The sequence below is a fragment of the Mustela erminea genome, chromosome 6 (genome assembly GCF_009829155.1).
Source record: "Mustela erminea isolate mMusErm1 chromosome 6, mMusErm1.Pri, whole genome shotgun sequence".
Taxonomy (NCBI): Eukaryota; Metazoa; Chordata; class Mammalia; order Carnivora; family Mustelidae; genus Mustela; species Mustela erminea.
Window position 1 is genome coordinate 115,572,494 of NC_045619.1, and position 23,507 is coordinate 115,596,000.

The 23,507-nt window shown below is 46.5% G+C and overlaps 1 protein-coding gene across 12 annotated transcripts in view; it reads right to left on the minus strand.

Annotated features, from left to right (window-relative positions):
* Nucleotides 1-239: 239 nt before the first annotated feature.
* Nucleotides 240-23,507, minus strand: part of SVIL (supervillin) — a 118,237-nt gene continuing 94,969 nt past the window's right edge. For all 12 annotated transcript variants that reach the window (XM_032349384.1, XM_032349375.1, XM_032349377.1 and 9 more), the window contains 12 exons: nucleotides 22,524-22,699; nucleotides 20,382-20,526; nucleotides 19,764-20,040; nucleotides 13,693-13,844; nucleotides 10,686-10,791; nucleotides 9,853-10,060; nucleotides 7,849-7,982; nucleotides 6,263-6,418; nucleotides 4,729-4,872; nucleotides 3,620-3,744; nucleotides 1,335-1,490; nucleotides 240-1,237 (listed from right to left, as the gene is read on the minus strand). In XM_032349384.1, the coding sequence (XP_032205275.1) occupies nucleotides 1,151-1,237; nucleotides 1,335-1,490; nucleotides 3,620-3,744; nucleotides 4,729-4,872; nucleotides 6,263-6,418; nucleotides 7,849-7,982; nucleotides 9,853-10,060; nucleotides 10,686-10,791; nucleotides 13,693-13,844; nucleotides 19,764-20,040; nucleotides 20,382-20,526; nucleotides 22,524-22,699 (1,866 nt within the window). In that variant the 3' untranslated portion in view covers nucleotides 240-1,150. The remainder of the gene's footprint in view (nucleotides 1,238-1,334; nucleotides 1,491-3,619; nucleotides 3,745-4,728; nucleotides 4,873-6,262; nucleotides 6,419-7,848; nucleotides 7,983-9,852; nucleotides 10,061-10,685; nucleotides 10,792-13,692; nucleotides 13,845-19,763; nucleotides 20,041-20,381; nucleotides 20,527-22,523; nucleotides 22,700-23,507) is intronic.

Here is a 23,507-nt window from a genome sequence, read left to right on the forward strand (position 1 = left end):
GGTTAAAGCCTCTGCCTTCAGCTCCAGGTCATGATCTCAGGGTCCTGAGATTGAGCCCCACATCAGGCTCTCTGCTCAGCAGGGAGCCTGCTTCCTCCTCTCTCTCTGCCTGCTTCTCTGGCTACCTGTGATCTCTCTCTCTCTGTCAAATTAAAAAAAAAAAAAATACTGATGCTAGGTTAACATTTACAAAAAAAAACCCCACATTGTTCAGAAAGGACCATGCCTGGGATCCAATGTGAATCAATCAATTACTGTATTTATTCTTGAAGCTTTTATTTTGGAGTTCTGTATCGCAAAATGACATGTTTCATGTTTACAACAGGTGTTAGAAATTTGAGATTTTTTTTTCCTTTCTACATTTGAGAGTAAAATTGGAGATAAGTGTTCCAAACCATCATCAAAAAATGCAGAGCAAACTTTTCTGTATATAAACTGTACATAAAAACAAGGCACTATACATTTCGGGGAGATATTAAGGTAGAGAGGTGGATTTGCACAGAGTCTTCAGAGCCCATGCCAGGAAGTACAAATTCATTTGTTCATTTTAGCACCAGAAGCAGCACTCAGAACAAGTCAGACCTAATGCTGAAGGAGACGTTTCTGAACGTGTGTGAAAATACGGAGAGGTGCCCGAGCTAACGCCACAGAAGCGACTCCATCTACCTTTAAAATTATTTTGACACCAAAAGAAAAACAAATCTTAAGAGTGAATGAATACATACTGCTTTGTTAAATATGTATTTGATTTAAATGGTGTTTATATAAATATATATATTTTAGAACCCACAAACTATCAAAATAACGCTTTAGAAAGAGAATTCCTTCCAAAACAAGGTAGGCAGCCCACAGGACGCGGCGGGCAGCGCGGGAACCGCCGCGCATGTGCATATGGGGGACGCCTTTATTAACATCACCTGCTGAATCATGGAAAGAACGTTTCCAAAGGGCTCGCTTAAACATTTACAAAATGCACAAATCCGGGACAAGCAGTAGAGCTGATCACTTCAGGTTTTGGAAAACTCTGATTTAAAAAATCTTTGTTGTTTTTTTTTTTAAAAAATACCAGTCCAAGAAAAAAAAAATACCCATTTCCCTGGTCCAGCGGTATTGAAAGTGACGACAGAGGTCCCTCCAGCATCTCTCCCGCTCAGAACAGACCCTTTGCTTTCTTCAGGTTCACCTGCTTCCAGGCAGGCAGTGTGTTGTACTCCTCTCTCGTCATGTCTAGTGCAAACTGCAAAATGGGGAGAAACGCCCTGTGGGTGAGGACAAGCACTCCCAGCCAAACCCTGGGAGTGCTTAAATGCCAGCCCCCGGGAAGACCAGCTTACCTCGAAGTCTTCATCCGTGAGATAAATCTCAAGCTTCAGAGGATCAACTCCCTCGGGCAGTGGCCTGGCCAGCAGATCAGCCAGGGGGTAAATGGTTTTACAGAGCTTGGCTAACACATCTTCCACAAGGGTGATTTGATTGGAAACTTCCGTATCCTAGAGAAGAGGAGGAGGAAGCAGAGAGAACTTCATGCCCTGCCTGTGCATAGATGTTCCCGCGCACCTGTGCACACACAGCCCCGTTGGCTGCTCTGCGCCCCAGCCCCAGGGGCTCGCAGGGGCGGAAGCAGGCTCTGATATGGAAAGGACTTGCCCAAAGCGTCACAGTCCTCCTGACTTTTAGATGTCTCCCCACCCCTACCAAATAAATCCTGCCTTGGGGCTGCCTCGGAAAAACGTTTAGGGACCAATCACATGAGTGAATTATGGCATAAGATTATTCAGTTTGAACTCTATGAACACTAGAAACATTCAAATAATGGAATTTGTTTAAAAGTCTTTAAAAAATAACCTTAAAAGGAATCATATCCTCTCCTATCAGCCCGATTTCTCAATCTGGAATAGAAAAAGGTAAGAAAATGCATCTAGAATATGCTGTTGAATCTAGATTAAAAACAACAACAACAAAAATCGCTCTGTGCATATAATCTGAACAGGTTATTCCATGTAAATGATCTTCTGGTGTTAAACCTGGAATCCCAGATTGGCTGCCCTCCTTCTAAGTGGGGGGAATGAATGACTAACGGTGCTGCCAGATTCACTGATGACGGCATAGACCAGTGATCACGGAGGGGGTTTTGGAGCAAGCCTGCATCTGAGACCAGGGACAAGCTATGGCAGGTTTCTGTGCCTCGCTCCTTCTCTGGAAAAACAGGGATAACACGAAGATGCATCGTAATAGACTACTGTGAAAATAAATGAGAAAATACACGTCAAGAGCTTGGAGCCATGTCTGGCGCACAGCAGGCATCTGGCAGTCAGGTTATTACTACAGGTTGGTGTCTGCACACCATGCTCCAAGCCCACGACCTCCAGCAGATGCAGGCAACAGGGGGATTACTGCCTTCAACGCAGACTGCAGGAGGCCATGACTGTACACGTCCTCCCTCGTGTGGACTGCACGTTTATGGTGAATGGAGCCCTCTGCCAGAACTGTCAGGCTCCTCCCCGTGCGGACCCAGTCCACTTGGTTCCAGAGAGCGATGAGGCTCAGCAGGGCTGCTTGAACAAACATGCCCTTGCACTAAATATCCATTGTTAAACAGCAGTGAATTCTCTTTCTTTAAACCTGTTCAGACCTCCCATAAAATACCATGACCTCTCCCCTGGAACAGCAGCTCTCCTACACAGTAAGGAAACTGAAATGGAACAAACCTATTTCCTTACCAAAGCAAAACAAAACAAACAACAACAACAACAAAAAAAACCCTTGGAATTCCTACTGCTGGCAATGTAAAAAACTCGTAACTTAATTTCGACAAAGCTGTACTAAGCTTTTTTTTTTCCCTATGTGGTTGGAAATTACGACGTTATAGTTAATAGTATGTTTTAGCAAATAAAGGTTATGATAAATGCTTCATGTGCTAACACCAGTTGGTGTCATTAAAGACTATTAATGGGCTATTAACACTGCTTATCAGGAATGACTCGCAATACATTCATTCACTCTGTTATTTGAGCAGGTTAATCCATCACGGGTTTATTTCATGTCTCCTCTAACACAAGGTTAATGTCTGAAACAAGAGGATTTTGTTGTGCCTTATACAGACCTTGAAAAGTGACAGATTTTTAGCTAATAGAAGGAAAAGATGGCAGCTTTTACTTATGTATATTCTGCACAGTAATTAAGTTCACCTTTGCTTTTTTTTTCTTTAAGATTTTATTTATTTATTTGACAGAGATCACAAGTAGGCAGAGAGGCAGGCAGAAAGAGAGGGGGGAGCAGGCTCCCTGCTGAGCAGAGCCCAATGTGGGGCTCGATCTCAGGACCCTGAGACCATGACCTGAACCAAAGGCAAAGGTTTTAACCCACTGAGCCACCCAGGCGCCCCCACCTTTGCTTTTAAGTTCTTTTAACTTGAGCACCAAGTATAGAAAATTAAGCAAAATAGTTCAAATGATTTCTTCTATTCCTGAGCAAATTCTATGTAGACTCGCTAATGTGTTGTAAAAGAAAAAATGTTTTCCCATTTCGAAAATGCAATTGATGCTTTTCCCCAAGGTAGAGTCAACCTACAACCTGAACAGCGGGGAGCTACCTTCACGGAGAGAGAAAGCGCGCTCACCAGTTCTGTGATCTCAGCGATGTCCTCTCTGTGCTCCCAGCTGGGGAACATGTTGGTGAAGGTCAGGGGCTCCAGACCAGCATGGATAAGGTAAGACTTGGGGGGTGGCCTCTTGATATTTTTTCCTGTAGGTACACAGAAGGCAAGGTCAGGACACCCAGGGTTTGGTCTGAAGAAATGGGCTTTCTTTGATTTTCTTTGAAAGCTTTTCTTGTTTGGCTCCCTTATGGTTAAAATGCAAGTTATGAGCAGTTCATAATAACACATGGATGATGTTTATACAAAATGTCAATTTCATGCATATAATGATGCATAAAACTGCAGGTAATTGACCTGAGTCTGACAAAATGCTTCTAGAACTCTGCATGGGAGAAAGCCTCTCTCCATGGCTTTTGGGTAAGACATTTTCTTTCTCTTGTGCTCACTTATAAAGAATGCCTCTGCCTTCCTGATGCAGCCTTAGGTTCAATGACAGTTAAACAGCTAATGACAGCATTTTATAAGCCACTCTAACTTAAACATTGGGTGGAAATGTGTTACTTATTTACTGACAAGCTCTTCAAGAGAGAATCAACTGTACAAACTCAGTGAAACTAATCCATGAAACCTGAAAAATTAAGATAAGAAACTAAGGGCATTTTTCTCTTCATAAAAAATGCTATAAATTTTAGGTGGATGGTATAGTAAAAAGTTCACTACAGATTTCTTTAAGATAGAACACTAAAAATAATAGTGAATGATAAAAAGGTTGCCATTGGCTCTCCAGCCTGTGCGGGGGAGCTTTCCACTCTCAGACAGTGTGACGCTCTGTGGTGTGTGGGGGGTAGGGGTAGGAGGAGGCCCTCATGTCCTCAGCATGGTTCATTCCCAGGGCAAAAGGGTTTTAACCAGTCCAGGGTATTCTATAATGTAGTCTTTGACCTTGAGGGTAGCGACTTAGATGGCCCAGTTATCTAAAAGAGAAAAATGAATTCTCATTCAGGCTGATAGCCAAGAACACACTAATCTCAAAATCAAGAAGCCTTCCAAAATTACTTGGCTTCATCACTGTCTGCCAGGCCGTATCAAGACCCCCACACGGTGGTTCAAGCTTGCGCCGTGACCTTCACCTTTGCAGTACCGGAGAACCGTCTCCATGGCGCTCTTCCGGTCGGAGGCCCAGCGAATGCGGGCTGAACCGGTGATCTTGTTCTCAATGGGCCACCAGCCTTGCCAGAGGTACACCTCGTGGTGATTGTCAACAAGGAACAGAGCTGCGAGGGAAGGACAGAGCAGACAATCAGGACCTCCTCGGATGTTTCCAGTTCACTCTTCCCCAAACCCAGTGGAGGTCTTCCCTCCCTACTGCTTTCGTCAGGGGAGCAGAATACCTTTGGCACGGGCCAAAGGGTGTTTGTGATGCCTCAGCCCTTTGAACATTTGATCAGAACAAGCCTCTGGGCACAGAGGTGGCATCTGCGACGCTGGCCTCTTCCCTTCCCTCTCCCTGCTTCCTCTCTCCTCCTGTCCCTCTTCAGTGGTCGGCCTGCCAGCGGCCCTTCTGGAACTGGCAGCGAGCTGAGCAGAGGAGCAGCGCACGTGCCCCTCGGGGGTTTGTGAGCACTGTGTATCTCCTGAGAGCAGTTTACAAACTGGAGAGTGCATCTCCCTTGCTCTATAGGTCACTGATGTCCAGGCCCCAATGTGACTGCATCGTAGGCGACCAAGTTCAGGGTTCTTTGTGAGAAAAGCGGGCTGTAAGTAGATGTGTTCTGCCTCTTCCTCCTCGCTTCTTCTCATCCAGTGGTCACACTCTTACTCCATATGGCCAAGGAGCTCTCGCACTTGCCAGGTCTGCCTGACCTAAGTCCCTCCCTAATGTGCGTTTCAGGATGCTGTGCACACGACGCATGTGAAAAGCCCCAAGACTTGACTGCAGGAGGGCTGGAGGGTCCATGCATGTAGCCCACTCTCTGGTGACTGTACTTTGACTGTCCCAACCAGAACAAGAGCACAGAGGTTCTGTCTTGAGGTTGAGGTCAAGCGGAAACAGCCCTGACCTCGGGATCAGAAGACATGGGCGGGAACCTCAGCCCTACCCTCCAGCCTTGGCAGGCACAGTTCTTTGGCTGACTCAGCTGGTGCTCAGACTCCCTTGCTCCCCCGCCACTCACTTTCCCAGGCTCCCTTGCAGCAGAGGGTGGTCATGTGACAGAGCTCTGGCCAATGGGATGTAAGCAGAAGACAGCCGGGGCTTCTGGGAAAGCTTTTGCTTTATCTGATAAAAGGGAGAGACATGGCCATCCCTGCCCTTTTCCCTACCCCTTCGTCCTGTCTTGAACGAAAACTTGATAGCCAATTGCAGACCATAAAGCAACAAGACTGAGGGGAGCCTGGAAGAACAGCATGGATTCCCGACCTCTCAGCTTATTCTTAACCTACCTATTTGGGTAAGTTAGGGTCTCAGTTTCTTAGGCTGTAATGTACGGTTGATGTGCCCTTCCTTTGGGGGTAGGTGTGAGGATGAAATGAGGTAACAAAGTTTCTTGCCAGTGTACTTGGCAAATAAAAACTGTTTACTAAATATGAGCTTCAAATAAAAAGGCCCTTTGGAAGGTGCATCTTCTGCGGCTCAGGGCACTATGTCCCCTTCCACGGCCATACCTGGCTGTGGGGCACTATAAAGATCTTCCTGTAGGAAGGGCATCGAATTGACCACGGAGGGGTCTCGGGCAGGGTATATGAATTCCGTGGCTGCGAAATCACCAGAGGAACTGCTGAGGATGAACAGGCGAGGTGTGAAGTTAAAATTTCCAGGATCTTTGAAAAGAAAAGAGAACAAAGCTGAAGACAAAATATGCACAGAAGTACATCCTAGATGGATTGGAGAATTAACATAAAACATAAAATAATCCAAAAATTAGTGTGAGGATGGTAAGATTTGTCTGAACTTGGAGGTGGGAAGGCCTTTTTAATCATAATTCTAAAGGAAATAATGAAAGGAGAAGGGAGTTATGTGTTGACAGTACAAAAATGAAAATTTTCATTGCCAGAAAAAAAAAAACCCAAACAAAATGAAAAGGCAGGTGACAACATGAGAAATACAGAAACCTGCTACTACCTTTAGTATATAAAGGAATATAATAAAGATAAATATCTCAATAAATTGTGCAAAAGGCAAAACTAAAACATTCGCCAAAGTAGAAATACAAATGACTAAAAAAAATTAAAGTGTTTCACAGTATTTCCAACTTAAAACACTAAGTTAAAACAGTGCTTAGATATCACTTTGCCCCACTGAATTTGGCCAAGAGGAAAAGGTGACCTATCGAGTCTCTGACTCTACTGGGAAATGCACAGTCCTTGTATATGTATATTGTATGTATAATATTGCTGGTGTGAAGGACACTTGGTGCCAATGTCCTGGGGCACCCTGTTGATATGTACTCTAAATCTTTTCTACCTTTACCATAGCAGTTCTGTATCTAGGAAATTAACTAGAAATAAATGCAGATACTTATTTTAAATTTATTCACATTTATTGTATAATGAGGAAAAATTGGAAACAGCTCTCTAATCTAAAATCAAACTAAAAGAGGTTAAGTAGAAAATGGCAATATACCATTTTCATGGAATACCCTGTGGCCACAGAAGTCTAATGAACACCTTGAGAAATTGTTTATAATAAAGGGGAAAATCAGGGTATAAAACTGTATAGTGCTACCCAAAATTTTCTTCAATACAGATATGTATGGATCACACAGAGAAATGTTAATTCTGGTTCTCTTTGAAAGAGGTGATTATAAGGGACCTAGTTTCTTTTTCAGCTTCTCTCTGCTGAACTCCATTACGTCCCAGTGCTGAGGACGCTGGCCAAATCAAAAGCATCTGGCTCCACAGGGTTATGGTGTGTCATTGCTCAACTGGTTTTTTGGAATCTTCTGCCCTCTCTTCAAGTCACACTTAACCTTCAAGGCTCTGTTTAAATGCTGCGTTTTCTATGGGGCCACGCATAATTTTCTGGGCGGAACCTCTTTTTTCAACCCTCAGCCTCCTTCATTTGTACCTCTTTTGTGACAGAAAGTTTTATTTGGCATTATACCTGTCTTGCATATTATTTAGCATCCTTACTGTTGTAGGCCTGTGAGGACCTAGCCTAGGTCTGATTCATTGGGTGTTGTACATAGTACAGGCTCAATAAACATGTATTGACTAAATTAGTGACAGAAGGCAATGGAACGTTCTATTACCTTGAAGCATGCAGTCGTAGGCTTTCCTATCTCTCCTTCCTAAAGCATCCCAGAAGCCCAGGGGCTCAGATCCCTCGTCACACTCATGTATTGTCACTTTGCTGCTACTATGCAGTCCTGCTTCCAGGGGACATCTGCGTGGAGAAAATCCAATAGGTTTATTTTATTTTTTTTTATTTTGTCTTATTTTTTCTTTTAAGATTTTATTTATTTATTTGACAGACAGAGCTCACAGGTAGGCAAAGAGGCAGGCAGAGAGAGAGGAGGAAGCAGGCTCCTTGCTGAGCAGAGTGCCCCATGCGGGGCTCGATCCCAGGACCCTGGGATCATGACCTGAGCCGAAGGCAGAGGCTTTAACCCACTGAGCCACCCAGGCGCGCCTGTTTTGTTTTGGTTTAAATAAGCCCTGAAGTATTGGCAGTGCAAAATTATTCAAGACTAAATCTACAGACAAGTTCACTGTCTCTCTTCTTCTTTCTAACTTAAAACATTTCTTCCTAACGAATGAAAACGGGCTTTGTGGTTTATGAGTGGGGGGGGGGGGCTTGGGGAGCAATGAGGAGGACTGGCTGGGCCCTCAGAGAAGAATGTATGATTACACATAAGATGTAATGAAAGTGATACACATTTTGATATATAACATACAGGCTTACTATTCCTTGTCCTCTCCTGCTAGCTTATGATAAGCTTCATGGGGACGGAGACTTACGTTTGTTCACTAGCCAAGTCCCTGGTCCCTAAATCTGGGCTGGGCACCAAGTACGTGCTTAATGGCACCTACTGAGTGAATGAGTGAGGGAGTTCATTGTTTTGTTTTTTCTCAGGGGCCCAAGAGGGAAAAGCCGATGGACCAGGGAGGACTCTGACTACCTCACTGAAGGTTGGTTACCGCCCCTCCCTTCTCCCCAGTGCACACAACGGGGTCTGGAGAGGAGAGGCGTGGTTTCCCAATAGGCTGCCCGTTGCAAGGGCACTGGCCTGCGTGCTCCTCTCCACCTGCTCCCCGGGGTGCTGGCTTTGTGAGCAGTCCCAAGGGAAACCTGCCCTCCCCACCCCACATGCCATACTGCCCTGGGGCCCAGAGCATGGACTGGACCCGATGACACTTCGGTGGCATACTGTGGCCCTGGAAACTTTTCACTTTTACTGTTCAGATGCTACCACCGTCCTCCCGGGGCTCAGCCTGAGGGAGTACTAGGCAACCCCCGAATGCCGGGGCGAGGCTGGGCTCTCGCTGGTTGTCTGTGGAGCCCACCGAGCACGGGCTGCACCTCCTCTAGATGGTGACTGCACAGTACGGCCCGCTCCCTTGCAGGCCTTCTCTTCCTGCTTTGGTTTTCCCCCTTCCCCAGCGGCCCTCTTCCCCAGCTTCCTCGGCCAGCTGCCCAAGTGTGGGTGCCTGCCTGGGACAGGAACCAAACCCAGACCCTGCTGTGCTGTGCTCCACAACTGGCCCGGGCGGGCCGACCACTCCCTGGAAGGTGGCTGCCTTACAGAAGGCAGAAATGCCGTCGTCCTCTCAAAGGGGGGCATTTGAGAGTCGGGCATGGTTGCGGTCTCCCAAACTCTTTTTCAGCTCCATGCTTTCGAACTTTCCACGGCTCTGACAGAACTAAAACTCTGAACCCCTAAAAGGTGTTTGAAATTCGTTTTTAAGTGACAAAGGATTCCAGGCTTTTCATTCAAAAGCTCAGTTGTACCTACAAAGAAACTAAAGCCCTCATTGGGGTCATTTCCCTCGCTCCTCCCTCTGCTTTTTCTGGAGGCAGGGGAAGCCTCAGAACGCTGGGGAAGCCCTCACGTTGGCAGTATTACGGGAGTCGTGAGTCACATCTGTTTGGAACGTCAGAGGCAGCTGACAAGGTTCATAACTACCCCCTGCTGAAGTCCCTTTAAGTATACCGGGGCATCTAGGGGCTTCTACTGGGTGGGTCTCCCCTCCGGCCTCAGCCCATGTCCCACAGGGAAGCCCCTTCTGGAGAGGCCCTCATGCACAACACTCACTGTTCTTTGATTTTATTTGCTGCAGTCCTTCCAACCTCCTTCGTGTGGGCTTGGGCTTTGCATCCGTGCCACAAGTAAATGAGGGCTTTGTTTACGTTGAGGACAACCATGGAAGTCCTGGACCTCAGGCTACTACAGTGACAGGCCACTTCCAGCAAGTTTCCTTCCATGGGCACTTCTCCTCGCACACAGTACAGCCTCCACTCGCCTGCAGGGGGCACCAGCGGCACAGAGTTAGGCCCGGTGCTGCCGGGAAGCTGCCCTCCTTCCGCAGTCACCAGCCAACACAACCCCCCAGTCTGGCCCAGCCTGGGGGGAGCAGCAGCCAGCCTCCTGGTGGCCCAGAAGGTACAACTTTTTGGAGTTAGAAGCGGTTTATGATGTAGAAAGACCATTTTTACAAAATTTGTAAATATCCAAGTAAATCCTATAACCGGCATCGACACTAAGCCCTTTCTTTGTGGGAGGGGCAGGGATGTTGGCTAACAAAAATCTCAGCTTATAATGGACAACCCACTTAACTTTCTTCTCAAGAAGAGACAGAGTCATTGTGAGAATTCAGTTTAAGGTGGAATCATCTTCCAGCCTCCTACATGCAAAGCCGTATCCTGATGAAACTCCACAGGACTGGGGGTGGGGGGTGGGGGGGGGTGGGGAGAGTTGGGTTTCCACTATGAGCTCCCCATACAGCTCATTTGCAAGGCCAACGTTAGGAGGCTTTCAGGAGTAAAGACACACCTATATAAAAGGAAATTAACTCTGGCCCCACTTTTATATAAAAGTATCTTTCAGGAGAGGGAGAAAATACTAATTCCTACAGTAAAGTGACTTACTTTGTGCATTTTCTTCCTCCTCCTCCCGTCTCCCGGAGTGCACGACCATCCCCCCTTGGAAACACTGCAGAAAGCAGGGGGGCTCCTTTCCCTGCAGAACCTGGACCTTCCAAGGTAAACATACTCCAATAAGTAACACGTACAGGGTTTTCAGAGTCTTAAAAATAATACAGGCCTATGGTAGAAAATCTGGAAAATATCAAGAAGTGCAAACAAAAGCCAGTGATAATACTATTATCTATCTCCAGATAACCACCATAAAAATTCTACAGCCTAGCTTTCCTTTCCAAGTATTTTTCAGGTATATGTTTTTCCCAAGCAAAAATAGGACTGTTGTTTTATCACTTTATATTGATTTTCTTCGCTTGATGTTTTTCGGTCACCAAAGGCTCTTGAAACGTGAGTTTTGACGTTTTAATGGTATTCCATGGTGGAGGTGTAACATGACTGATTTAACACATTTTGAACAAAATCTGCTTCTCAGTAAGGAAAACGACTGATCACTTAGAAATTCGGAGGGGAAAGAACAGTCTCTTTTGCCACTGTGCCCAGAGTCCACTCACGGAGCCATGTGCCTGCTGACCCCAGACCACAGCCTGCCCCTTGCCTGTGAACCACCATGTTCCAGCAGGTGGTAGCTGCTTAGTAAACGTGTGGGTTGACTCCACCCACTCTCACTTCTGCTAGACAGTTTCCTTTAATGGGAGACTGCTGGCTGAGCCTGGCAGTTGGGGCACACTGAAAGGTAGGAAGCATTTCCCCACCAACTGTTAACCTGCAAATCTCAGGGCCTGTTCTGCGTAATTAAGTGCCATTTTGCAGCAGTGTTTCATAGGTCCAAAATGTTCTTATATCAACTGGCTTGACCCCAAAAAAAAAAAAAAAAAAAAAAGCGATGCTCAAACTCGAGAGGTTAAGGCTCAAAATTCTAAAGGGGATTTTATTTATTTTTTATTTTTTTTTTAAGATTTTATTTATTTATCAGAGAGAGAGAGGGGGAGAGAGGGAGCACAGGCAGACAGAATGGCAGGCAGAGGCAGAGGGAGAAGCAGGCTCCCCACTGAGCAAGGAGCCTGATGTGGGACTCGATCCCAGGATGCTGGGATCATGACCTGAGCCGAAAGCAGCTGCTTAACCAACTGAGCCACCCAGGTGTCCCCTAAAGGGGATTTTAAAGGCATGATTAAAACCTGGCCTTGACGAAAATTAAAAAGGCAGTTGAGATGATCCATAATTAAGAATAAATTAAAATACAGTGGTCTCTAACAATTATTTACAATTATTATATGGTCTACAGGAGGAAAGGTATATCTTTTAGGGAAGAGAAGTGACTCTTAGGAAAAGGTAAGTGAGTGTTAATCTATTTTGGAGAAAATTCCTGTTCTCTTCCCTTTTTTTTTTTTTTTTTTGAATTTTTATTTGTTTAGTGTTCCAAGATGCATTGTTTATGTACCACACCCAGTGTTCCATGCAATACATGCCCTCCTTAATACCCACCACAGGCTCACCCAACCCCCCACTCCTCCCCTCCAAAACCCTCGGTTTATTTCTCAGAGTCCACAGACTCTAGTGCTTCGTCCCCCCAACCCTGCCCGCCGATTCCCCCAATTCACTTTTCCTTTCCTTCTCCTAATGTCCTCCATGTTATTCCTTATGTTCCACAAGTAAGTGAAACCATATGATAATTGACTCTCTGTGCTTGACTTATTTCACTCAGCATAATCTTCTCCAGTCCCAGCCAAGTTGATAAAACTTCATCTTTCTCTTCCCTTGTGCTATCATTAACTACTCATTTAAGACCGTGAAGATATTTGTACATGGTATCATGTTCTCTCAAGACCCCATAGTCAACTCTTAATTCCTAAAGGATGGGACCTGATGCAAAGATAATCTGAACATCAAAAAGAACTGTTTACAAAGTCTTGGCACTGGTATTACACAGGCCCTGAGGCTATAATGGTGGGGAAGAACAGCAGGCACTGTCTCTTCCATGCTTGTAGGAAAAGGCAGATAATAAATAAGTAAACACAGTGTGTTCAAAATGTAAACGAAATGACAAATTGATTATGTGGTTTTAAGTAGTGGTAATAATACAAGTGCTATAAAACATAGTAACAGGACAGAGAATAGGAAGGGATTTGGATAAAATAGGTGACATCTGAACAGATCTCAATCTTCTGAGGTTGAAAGTTACTATGGATATAGAGGAGATTGTGGGAAGGGGAAACTGTGCAAAGGCCCTGGGGTAGGGAATGGCAAAAAAAGGCTAGAGCAGCCCTGGCCATGGTGAGGGTGAGGGGTGATGTGGGAGAGGAGTGTAGGACCAGACACGAAGGTGCTAGCAAACCACCAGGAGAATGCTTTGACTGCAGTCCATTTGTGATGGAGGAAAAGGGAATGACATGATCTGAATCACTCAGGCTGCTGTGAGGAATGCAGATGATGGCAATACTAATTTTCATGTTAATCTCTGATATTTCCTTAGGATAGATCTGTGTAAGTGGAAAAAGTGATCAAAGTTTATGAGAATTTTAAGGTCCCTGAGCCAACCTGCTTTCAGGATGGCTGTTTCAAGCTATCCTTCCCAATGGAAGCATCCTGCTAAATCCTTACCTGCCCTGGATCCATTCTTCACAAAATCTCTACCAGTTTTAGAAGTGGAAAATAGTATCTCTTTGTTCTGTTTACAATTCCTTGAGTATTAGTTAAGTGGAAACTTAAAAAAAAAACAAACCCACCACTCACTGGCACTCTGTACTTGATTTGTGGATTTACTGTTTGCAGATAGATCTCGTATAAGAGCACATGACTGCTGGCCAGGCGGTGGAGACATGATTACGGAAGCCCAGACTGGAATCTAGGGGAGCTGGCCAGGACTAAACGTCGCTTGTGTGATGCTGTCTTTGTTCACTGGACTGGCTCTTCAGGGGGCCAGACCACGCCCCCTGGAGCTCCCCAGGAAGGCCAAGACTCTCCTCCATGGGAGCAGCCACTTTCTAGAACTTACCTGGGCACCCCTCTCCTCATCCAGCTCCACAGTCATCAGAGCCGACGTGCCCTTCTCACTCACGGTCGACTGCCGGCCTTGCCAGAAGAAGTAGACACATTTCTCCTTGCCAGCCACCCGCACTGAGTGTTCTCCCTTTTGTCGACTTCCCACTGCAAACATACAGAAACCAAGAGGGTGAGGTAAACAGCTGAGAAGCCAAAAGAAGAGCAAATATATGGCTTTCTTCTCCAGGCTCCGTGAGGACAAACTGTGAAGAAATAGCTTTTGGCCACGGGGCTGAGGAGAAAAACCATCTTTCTTCTAGTTAACTGATCCCAAACCTCCAAACTGGAGAAAAAAATGATCTTGCCTTCTTGATACCCTGAGAAAAACACCTGTCATCCTACAGGAAGGCAGATCGCTCCAAGTGTGTGACAGAAAAAAATGGCGGCTGCCAGAGCAGGCCTCCCAAAGACACAAATGCGTTTTCCATATCATGCCATTTTTTTGGCATAAGATTAGCCAGTAGAGAAAAGATATTAAAAACAACAGCTGGGCCAGCTTTAAGCACAAAGGGAAAAATTTAGTCTGTGAAAATGATTCAAGTTAAAAAAAAAAACCACTCTGAAGTTTCCAAGTTCTGTCAGAAATGGAAGAGCTCTATTGCTGACATATCACTTCCATAAACGAATCTGGGATTTCAATTGTATCTGTCCCCAGGATGGCAGCCAGGATGGAGTGCCTGCTGTCCTTACTGTCCGGCACCTCCCAGGCACATTGGTCAACATTACCAGCACCCAGGACACAGATCTCATGAAAGAGCAGGTGTGGAAAGTTCACTGGTCAAGTGGTCATTTTAAAATGGCCATATTTCAGAGCTCGCCTCACTACTTTTAGGTTTATACTGCACTCCAGACTCCTCTCATTCATTCATTCAGCAGATAGTCACTGAGCACCTACAGAGGGCCGGGGCCTCTTCACAATACCAGGATAAGCAAGACACACCAACCCCCTGCTTTCATTCTGACCAACAGATGAGCAAGACAGTTTCAGAGAGTCCCAAGTGCTCTGAAGAAGACAGACAAGGGTACGTGATCCATGGCAGGGTGAATACAGATGGGATTCCCTATTGAGGAAGGCCTCTCTGAGAAGGTGACCGATGACAAGATGACAGGACCTGCAGGCAGACCATTCTGGAATGAATGAGGTCAGGAGACTAAGCTGTTACCTCAAAATGCCTGCCTGGGTGGTCCCAGATAGTGGTGGTCCACAGGGGAGAAAATAGTTATAGCCCCCACGCTTGTTGAAAATTAAAGATGATAACTGGATTCTCTGTTTCTGTATGAACTCAATTTTTCTCACCTCTGAACCCATTTATAACATCACAGCTGTCTTGGAGTTTGAAGGTAAGAAGAAAGCTCATTTATCTTAAGTTCTTAAGAGACCAGGGCCATATTTATTTGATTTTTTTGGTCCTTGAGCAAAGCACTCTATAAACCGTTTTCATAAATGATTATAATACTCCTTATAGCACTTTGCCTAAGCATGGCCTTTAGTGCCATCTTTTGTGGACCTGAACTGGTCAAGCCCATGTATTTCTTTTTCTTTTTTTTTTTGAAATTCGAATTGTTCATGATTCTTTTTTTTTTTTCAGCGTAACAGTATTCACTGTTTTTGCACCAGACCCAGTCCTTCATGCAATCCGTGCCCTCTCTAATACCCACCACTGGTTCCCTCAACCTCCCACCCCCCCACCCCTTCAAAACCCTCAGATTGTTCTTCAGAGTCCATAGTCTCTCATGGTTCACCTCCCCTTCCAATTTCCCCCAACTCCCTTCTCCTCTCCATCTCCCCTTGTCCTCCATGCTATTTGTTATGCTCCACAAATAAGTGAAACCATATGATAATTGACTCTCTCTGCTTGACTTATTTCACTCAGTATAATCTCTTCCAGCCCCGTCCATGTAGCAACAAAAGTTGGGTATTCATCCTTTCTAATGGAGGCATAATACTCCATAGTGTATATGGACCACATCTTCCTTATCTATACTGCAATCTATACTTTTAATCTATACTTTAGCAATCTATACTTTTAATGCCATTCCGATCAAAATTCCACCAGTATTTTTCAAAGAGCTGGAGCAAATAATCCTAAAATTTGTATGGAATTAGAAGAGACCCTGAATTGCTAAGGAAATGTTGAAAAACAAAAATAAAACTGGCAGCATCACGTTACCTGATTTCAAGCTTTACTACAAAGCTGTGATTACCAAGACAGCATGGTACTGGCATAAAAACAGACACACAGACCAGTGGAACAGAGTAGAGAGCCCAGATATGGACCCTCAACTCTATGGTCAAATAATCTTCGACAAAACAGGAAAAAATATACAGTGGAAAAAAGACAGTTTCTTCAATAAATGGTGCTGGGAAAACTGGACAGCTATATGCAGAAGAATGAAACTTGACCATTCTCTTACACCATTCACAAAGATAAACTCAAAATGGATAAAAGACCTCAACGTGAGACAGGAATCCATCAGAATCCTAGAGGAGAACGTAGGCAGTAACCTCTTCGATATCAGCCAGAGCAACTTCTATCAAGATATGTCTCCAAAGGCAAAGGAAACAAAAGTGAAGATGAACTTTTGGGACTTCATCAAGATCAAAAAGCTTCTGCACAGCAAAGGAAACAGTCAACAAAACAGACAACCCACGGAATGGGAGAAGATATTTGCAAATGACAGTACAGACAAAAGGCTGATATCCAGGATCTATAAAGAACTCCTGAAACTCAACACACACAAAACAGAAAATCATATAAAAAAATGGGCAGAAGATATGAACAGACACTTCTCCAATGAAGACATACAAATGGCTATCAGACACGTGAAAAAATGTTCATCATCACTAGCCCTCAGGGAGATTCAAATTAAAACCACATTGAAATAGCACCTTACACCAGTTAGAATGGCCAAAATTAGCAAGACAGGAAACGTGTGTTGGAGAGGCTGTGGAGAAAGGGGAACCCTCTTACACTGTTGGTGGGAATGCAAGCTGGTGCAGTCACTTTGAAAAACAGTGTGGAGATTCCTCAAGAAATTAAAAATAGAACTTCCCTATGACCCTGCAATTGCACTACTGGGCATTTACCCCATAGATACAGATGTAGTGAAAAGAAGGGCCATCTGTACCCCAATGTTTATAGCAGCAATGGCCACAGTCGCCAAACTGTGGAAAGAACCAAAATGCCCTTCAACGGACGAATGGATAAGCCCATGTATTTCTAAGTGGACAAAATAAAAGAGAAACTATCAATGAACAGGTCAGGCATTTTCACAGTTAGTTTGGAAGGCACTCCTTTGAAATTTCTGCTACTTTAGACAGGAACAAAACTTTGCCTTTGATTAGCAATCTCACCCTTCAAAGCAGTGAAAATTAGTCCTGTCAGCTGGGGAAAGATATGCTTAAAACAAGTCACAGAACTTGAGACATATCTTGAAATTTGTTACCACTTAAATACATTGTGTAAGTATATACTCAGTTTCAGGAAGAATCAGTGTTTTACCACCTACCATCTTATTGTGGACTGCAGTATCCACACCTAAAGCAGAAGTATTTTCTTAAAATGGTTCATAATAGTGTTCAGTACTTTTCCTTGGAGTTTTTGTCAAAATACCCAAATTTCATCATACACGCAACTTAATTTTTAGTTCATTTATTTTTAGTTTTAGCCAAGTAGAGACTCAGCTTTCATCAGTAAGACATGACGGACTGTAACCTTTATAGCCTTGATCAGATGGCTGATTTAAAGTGTTCACTGTCTCATGCCTCAAAATACTTCCCAGAATCAATTTGTGACCAGGAGTTTCATTTAGGAGTAATGGAAGACACAAAGAACATCAAGGACTTCTCCTGATCAGGTGGTCTTGAGGCAGAGTCCTATTTACTGCTCACCTACTTACAGTAGCTCGGCCTGTATCCCGAGTTGCCTGACCTGGTTCCGGGTTAGGACCAACCCCACCAAAGCCTTCGGTCTCCCTTCCCTGGAGCACACAGTTCACTCCCCCAAGGAGATTCTCTGTGGGCCCGTGCAGGCTGGCTGGCGTCCGCGAAGAGGACGGCTGTCCTGCCTCTACAGCCTCTGGCTTCTTCTGACCCTGCCCCAGAAGAGCTTCCCAAGCTCCAAGTTCAGTCCTGTTTGCAGGTGTGGCCCTTGTGGGGTACGAGTGATGAGGGGCTGGACCGCAGTCCCCCAGGGGCCACTGTTAATGTCACTGGGCTATGCTTCTCTGCTCCCAGAGGGGCCATCTGGAAATCTGAATGCTCCCTGTTCTGACTTAATGCTCTGCAGCTGGACTTGTTCAGAGTTGTGGCTGTGGAGATGCTGCCGGAGCTGGCTGTGAGATGTGCGTGGAGTATACCGGGAGGAAATACAGAAGAAAGTATCTGCCTGCGCCAAGTCATTATTTCTTAGGGGCCTCCAAGAGAATAGGCTGTGAAGGCCTCCTAACTCTTAGATTCACCTGATTCACAATGATCTTGCTTTTGTTGCTCAGGACATCGGTGATGATTATTTCTGTGCCGGGCCCATGCTAAACATCATCTGTGCCAGGTTATAATAATCTGTGAGCTGGGTACCACCTCTGTTTTCTAGGTGAGAACACCGATGCTCGGACAGGCTAAGTCTCTTTACCCACCTTGCAGAGCTGGTATGTGGGGCCTGAGAGAAGATGCGGAGCTGGGCTGTGTGGCCCCTGGGCCTGTGGCCTTTCTTCCAAGCCCCAGGGCCTCCTTACACATGGGAAAGGCAGTCTTAGGGTCCTAACCTGCTCTCGACTTGCTGTGTGACTTTGGGCAGATGACTTAAGCGTGTGTCCTCTTTCTCACTGAGCGATCGGCATAACAACAGGGTACATCGCATGAAGCCTGGGGAGGCACTCAGCCAGGGTGCGCAGCAAAGCCACCAGTGCTGTGCCTCGTGAACCGGGTGGGCCTCCAGGACCGGGGCATACCCAGACAGCTCTGGGCACGACTTCCTGTCCCACCAGGCGATGCCCAGCCACGGGCCTCCCACAGAGCTGGCCTCGGGGAACCCAGCTCTCCTCCCATGGCATGGCACAGCTGCTTCTCCCCACACTGGCCTTACAGTTATTTATGCCATATGCATTTAGAAGGTAGGGCCTGACGTCTTTACTTCCCCTTAAAATGTATGTCTTATACCCAGAAGAGAGATTAGGTGCTCAGTAAATGCCATCAGCGATTCACAGACTGAATTAGGAAAGAAATAAATGGGTTTTGAGTCTACGGGGGTCTGATCAGCAGACCACGGCCTCCACCCCTCTGGGGCCCTAGGGGAGCCACATCTGGACAGCAGAGAGGCTGTCTGAGAGGTGAGTGAACTCTCGAGAGCTGAATCTCAAGACCACAAAGCTGTGACAAACTCCTAAATGGTACCGAGAATGGGCTACTTCTTGGCAGGGAATAGGGATTCTCCCTCCAAAGTCCACTGGCTCTCCCCGCTCACTGGTCTCGTGCGAAGCATACGACTGAGTGTTTTCCTCGAGTGTTTCACTGACAGGAACCGTGAGCAGCTGGACTACGTATTTCTTCTACCAGATCCCCAGAGTGCGCTGGTGCGCTCAGCCTCGGAGGAAATAGCTCCTTTTAGTTCTCATCAATCTCTGGTGCGTTACCACACCATGTGGTTCTAGTTCTAAGCCATCCGGATATGCTTCACAAGACTTTAGGCAGCAGACAGCCACATGGTAAGTATCATTTGGAGGCAAATCACCACTTTCCTAGAGAACATCTGGGGACAGAGCTGGGGAGGGAGTAAGGGGAGCAGAAAAACCTTAACGTGCACATTGAACTTCTCGAGGGAACCATGACATTCACTAGCAACACTGGCTCATTGGGACCCATCTTCAACGTTGACCAAATGGTCCTCAGAGCAAACCATCAGGCTGGCGCACTGTCCGCGTGGCTGAGGGAAAGGCAGCGCACACGGGGACGGGGCTCGAAGACAGGCTTGCTGCCACCCCCAAGCTCCCCAGGTCGGCGCAGAGAAAACGGAAGTGCTCACTAACCTGCGGTGCTCACCATGTACTTCCACTTGACCACATAGGCGTCCCCCTCGTGGAACTGCCCGATGCTCTGTTTGGGAAGCCTGCTGTAGTCGAACTCCAGGATGTGCCAGACATCCACAGACACGCTGGCGATCTCAAACTGCCTCCTGTCGTCCCCTTCCACCAGGCCATAGCCACGACCCACGTTCACCCCGTCCAGCACCGTGCCCGCTGTCGCCTGGGGCACCGGCACCATCAGCGCCACATCATACGGCTTGGCTTCGGCCCTAGGATCTTCCTACGAGGGAACGGAAGGATGCTGGTTCAGCGGCCTGTTTCTAAAGCCACTTCTTGTGACACTCACTGGGACAGCGGAAAAGGCTTTCCAGCTCTGTCTCGGCATTTCACTGTGTTTTAGGGTAGGGCTAGGGAGTCCTAAATAGCCCCCCACAACACTGAATGGGTCGCCTGGAAACCCCGGAGGCACAGGCAGGCCTACTCCGCCTCGGGGAGATAGACTATAATGGGAAACCCGTTCTCTGATCTCCCAGAAACCGTAGGAAGGCTTTTAGCATCCAGGCCTCTTCTGCTGGGACCTCGAACAAAGCCCGAGGTTTGAGACTTGCTTCCCAAAACTACCTTTGGCTGGGCAAGTTCGCTGGCACTCTTCTCATTAGGTCTCTTCAGTTCGGTCCAGTCAAGGAACTTCTCTTTGAACAAAATTGTCTCATTGTGTTCTGTAAGTCTCCCGAATATTGCCCAATCAGGTCGCCCCTGTCCTTTCCTGCAAGGGTGGGTGGGAGGGGGAGGAGACAGGAAAAGAACAGAGATTAAGCCACGTGTAAACAAAGGAAAGAGACTGAAAACAGATACACGTGGCTACCGAAAACAACTCAGAATACATTAGTGTTATGGAGAATGAGTGGTTTCGTGTGGTCAGGTAAGTGATATTTTAGTATTTCAGCCTGAGGCCTGGCAAAACTTTGTGTGCGTGGAGTTGAGGTGCCTGAGTGGGATGTGAACCCCGTCAGGAGTGGACTTTTCTAGCAAATTGTATCTGGGACCCGCTGAGGGCGGTGCACTAGCCTGGGAGCCAGGAGAAGGCAAGAGCCACATGCCCCCAGAGTCCCCGGCAGATGCTCACCATGTGTCTGTCACTTTAATGGGTAGATGGGAGGGAGGCCCTGAATTCTCTATTAAGTCATGTTACGATGAAGCTCTCTGGCGTCCAGGAACAGATGAAATTCTCCCATTACTAAAAGGAGCATACTTTCATAGATCATTAAAAGAATTTCTGCATATTTATTTCTAAGCCACCAGACAAGACAGTGGCCCCGGGGGAGCATAAGTGCACAGAAAAGGAAGTGGCACAGCCCAACCTGGAGGCCTGGTCCTACCTAGGAACACAGAGCTTGAAACGGCTCCAAACACTGGTAACTCAGAAACAAAGTCAAGGACATGGTGGCTGAAGAGGGCTCAGGAGAGCACTGTTCATCCTTCCACATCAGTCTTTGGTTGTGAACAGAGACTGGGACGCTACACCCCACGAGACTGCCGAGCAGTGCTCACTGGGGCCCGTGCTCCGTCACTTCCTGTTTCGTCAGGACTCGGCTTCTGACGTCACAGCTAGGGCCCATCAAGGAGGCTGCCGGCCCCTAGGGAGGCTGCTGGGGGACAGCACGGTACACACATGCTCCCACCGCGTACTCTCGCAGGACTCTGGGAACCAGGTACCAGCAACTCTGGAAAATGCAGGGCTCCCTTATGAGGCTGGGGTCTTTCACGGCAAATGTCTGAATGATCATCCTTCATATAAATTTTACTCTGCAGAGTTCACTAGGATGCCTATCGGCAGAGCGCTTGCTTTCAGCTTTAGACCATGATTTTTTTATGCTGGGAGTCAAGCAAGCATGAGAGGCAGTGGTGGCAGGGGGGCAGGAGCGCGCGAGCACTTTCCTCCGTGCTGACTTCCATGTTCGAAGTGGGCTAAGTCTGGACACCTCAGTGCTTCAGGCCCCTCATCGGGTAGGAGGGGCTCTGGGCTTACTCTTGGCTGCCCCTTAGAAGAGGCCGCAAGGAGGCTCTTAAGACACACGGACTCACAAGCCCTACCCCACATGAATTGAGAATACATCCCAGGGGCCGGCGCTGGGGCTGGGCCTGGCACATGCATTTTTTGGAAAGCTTCTCAGGTGATTCTGCTCTGGGATGTGCTGAGAAGCCCCGGGTTAGGTGCTCGCTCATCTACTCCCAGTCGGAAATATTAAAGTTACAATGATTTCAATACAGTATCCTCCCTCTCACTCCCTGTCCCCCAAAAGGCACAGACGTCATCTACTGCCAAAGAAATGGTAAATCCTGGACTTTGAGAGCTAGGCTGAGGAGGCGTGAAATGAGAAGAAAATATGTCGCTTTTGCCCCTTCGGATCGATGGCGTTATTTCAGGTCCTGGAGCCTTTTCAGATCCGCATGTAATTTGTTTCAACAATTGCTACTCATTTGCCAGGACAGCCCCTGGGAGGCCGCAGGTGGGAACAATTTGTTCACCTCAAGAAAGGAGAGACTGAACACAGCATCGGGAAGATGACGGCATCCGTATTTCCACATCAGTTAGGCAAAAGCTAAAGAAATATTCTTTTTGTGAGTATTCAGGGTACTGCCTGCAGTCAGTGATGAAAAGGAAACGCTAGGAAGAGTGACAGCAGGTGAGCATGGGGGGAACTCAGGCCCGCTGAGGGAACCTGCTTGATCTCCCACACCACTGGCGGCTGACGGAAATACCTGGGAATAAGCGGGTTGCATTCTCCAGGATCCAACGGGTTGATGTCACAGTTCTCATAGTCAAAGGTTCCGTTCCATAAGTGCTTTGCCAGCTGAAAAGCTATTTTCCGTTGTGCTAATGTGACTTCTTTTCCGTGCCACACGTACACTTCACTACCGAAGTCGAACACCAGTACCTGGAAAGGCCGCAGAGAGCAACAGGTTAACTTCAGGGCCCTGCTCCGGTTGAATGATGTGTGCACTGACCAAGTCTGATGGGGCGACAGCTGGCACTGCCCTGCCACGCTGGCCCCTGGCCTGTGGCTCTGATTTCCGTCTTGTGCTGAACTCACCAGCTTCCATGGCAAGTTATTTAACTGCATTTTCCTACCTGCCTTCTTTCCCTTCTTTCTTCCCTGTCCCCCTGCTCTTTCATTCCCTGAGCATATACAGTGGCCACTTCTTAAATGCCAGGCCCTGAGGACCAGTGAGGCGGACTCCCTCCAGGGCAGAGACCATACCGTACTGACATTTACAGTACCTTAGGAAGTGTTTGCTGAGTGAATACATGAATGTAATGCCATTTCTTATTTCCGTACCTCTGGTTTATCTGACTCTTTCATCCTAGAATAATTTCTTCCTTCCTGTCCGGCAATCCAAATCCTACTCAGCTCCCAGAGAGGCTCAACTGCACCTTCCCTTTAAAATTACTCCTGATTATTTCTTCTCTGTGATTTTGCTTTTCCATTTAAATGCCCACAGGTGTCATACAATTGACCTAGCTCTGGAAGACCTTCTTTCTAATACTCCTCTACCCAATGAAGTTTAAGGATCTTTCATGTCTTCCACTTTTTTCACAAGACGATGGTAATGACAGCGTATGTGATTAGTAAATACTTACTGATATAGGAGAAAAAAGCTAGTATATTACTTGGTAAACCCAAATTATATAAACATGCAGCTATTATTCCTGAAACTTTGTTTATAGAAAATCAAGAGATAGGA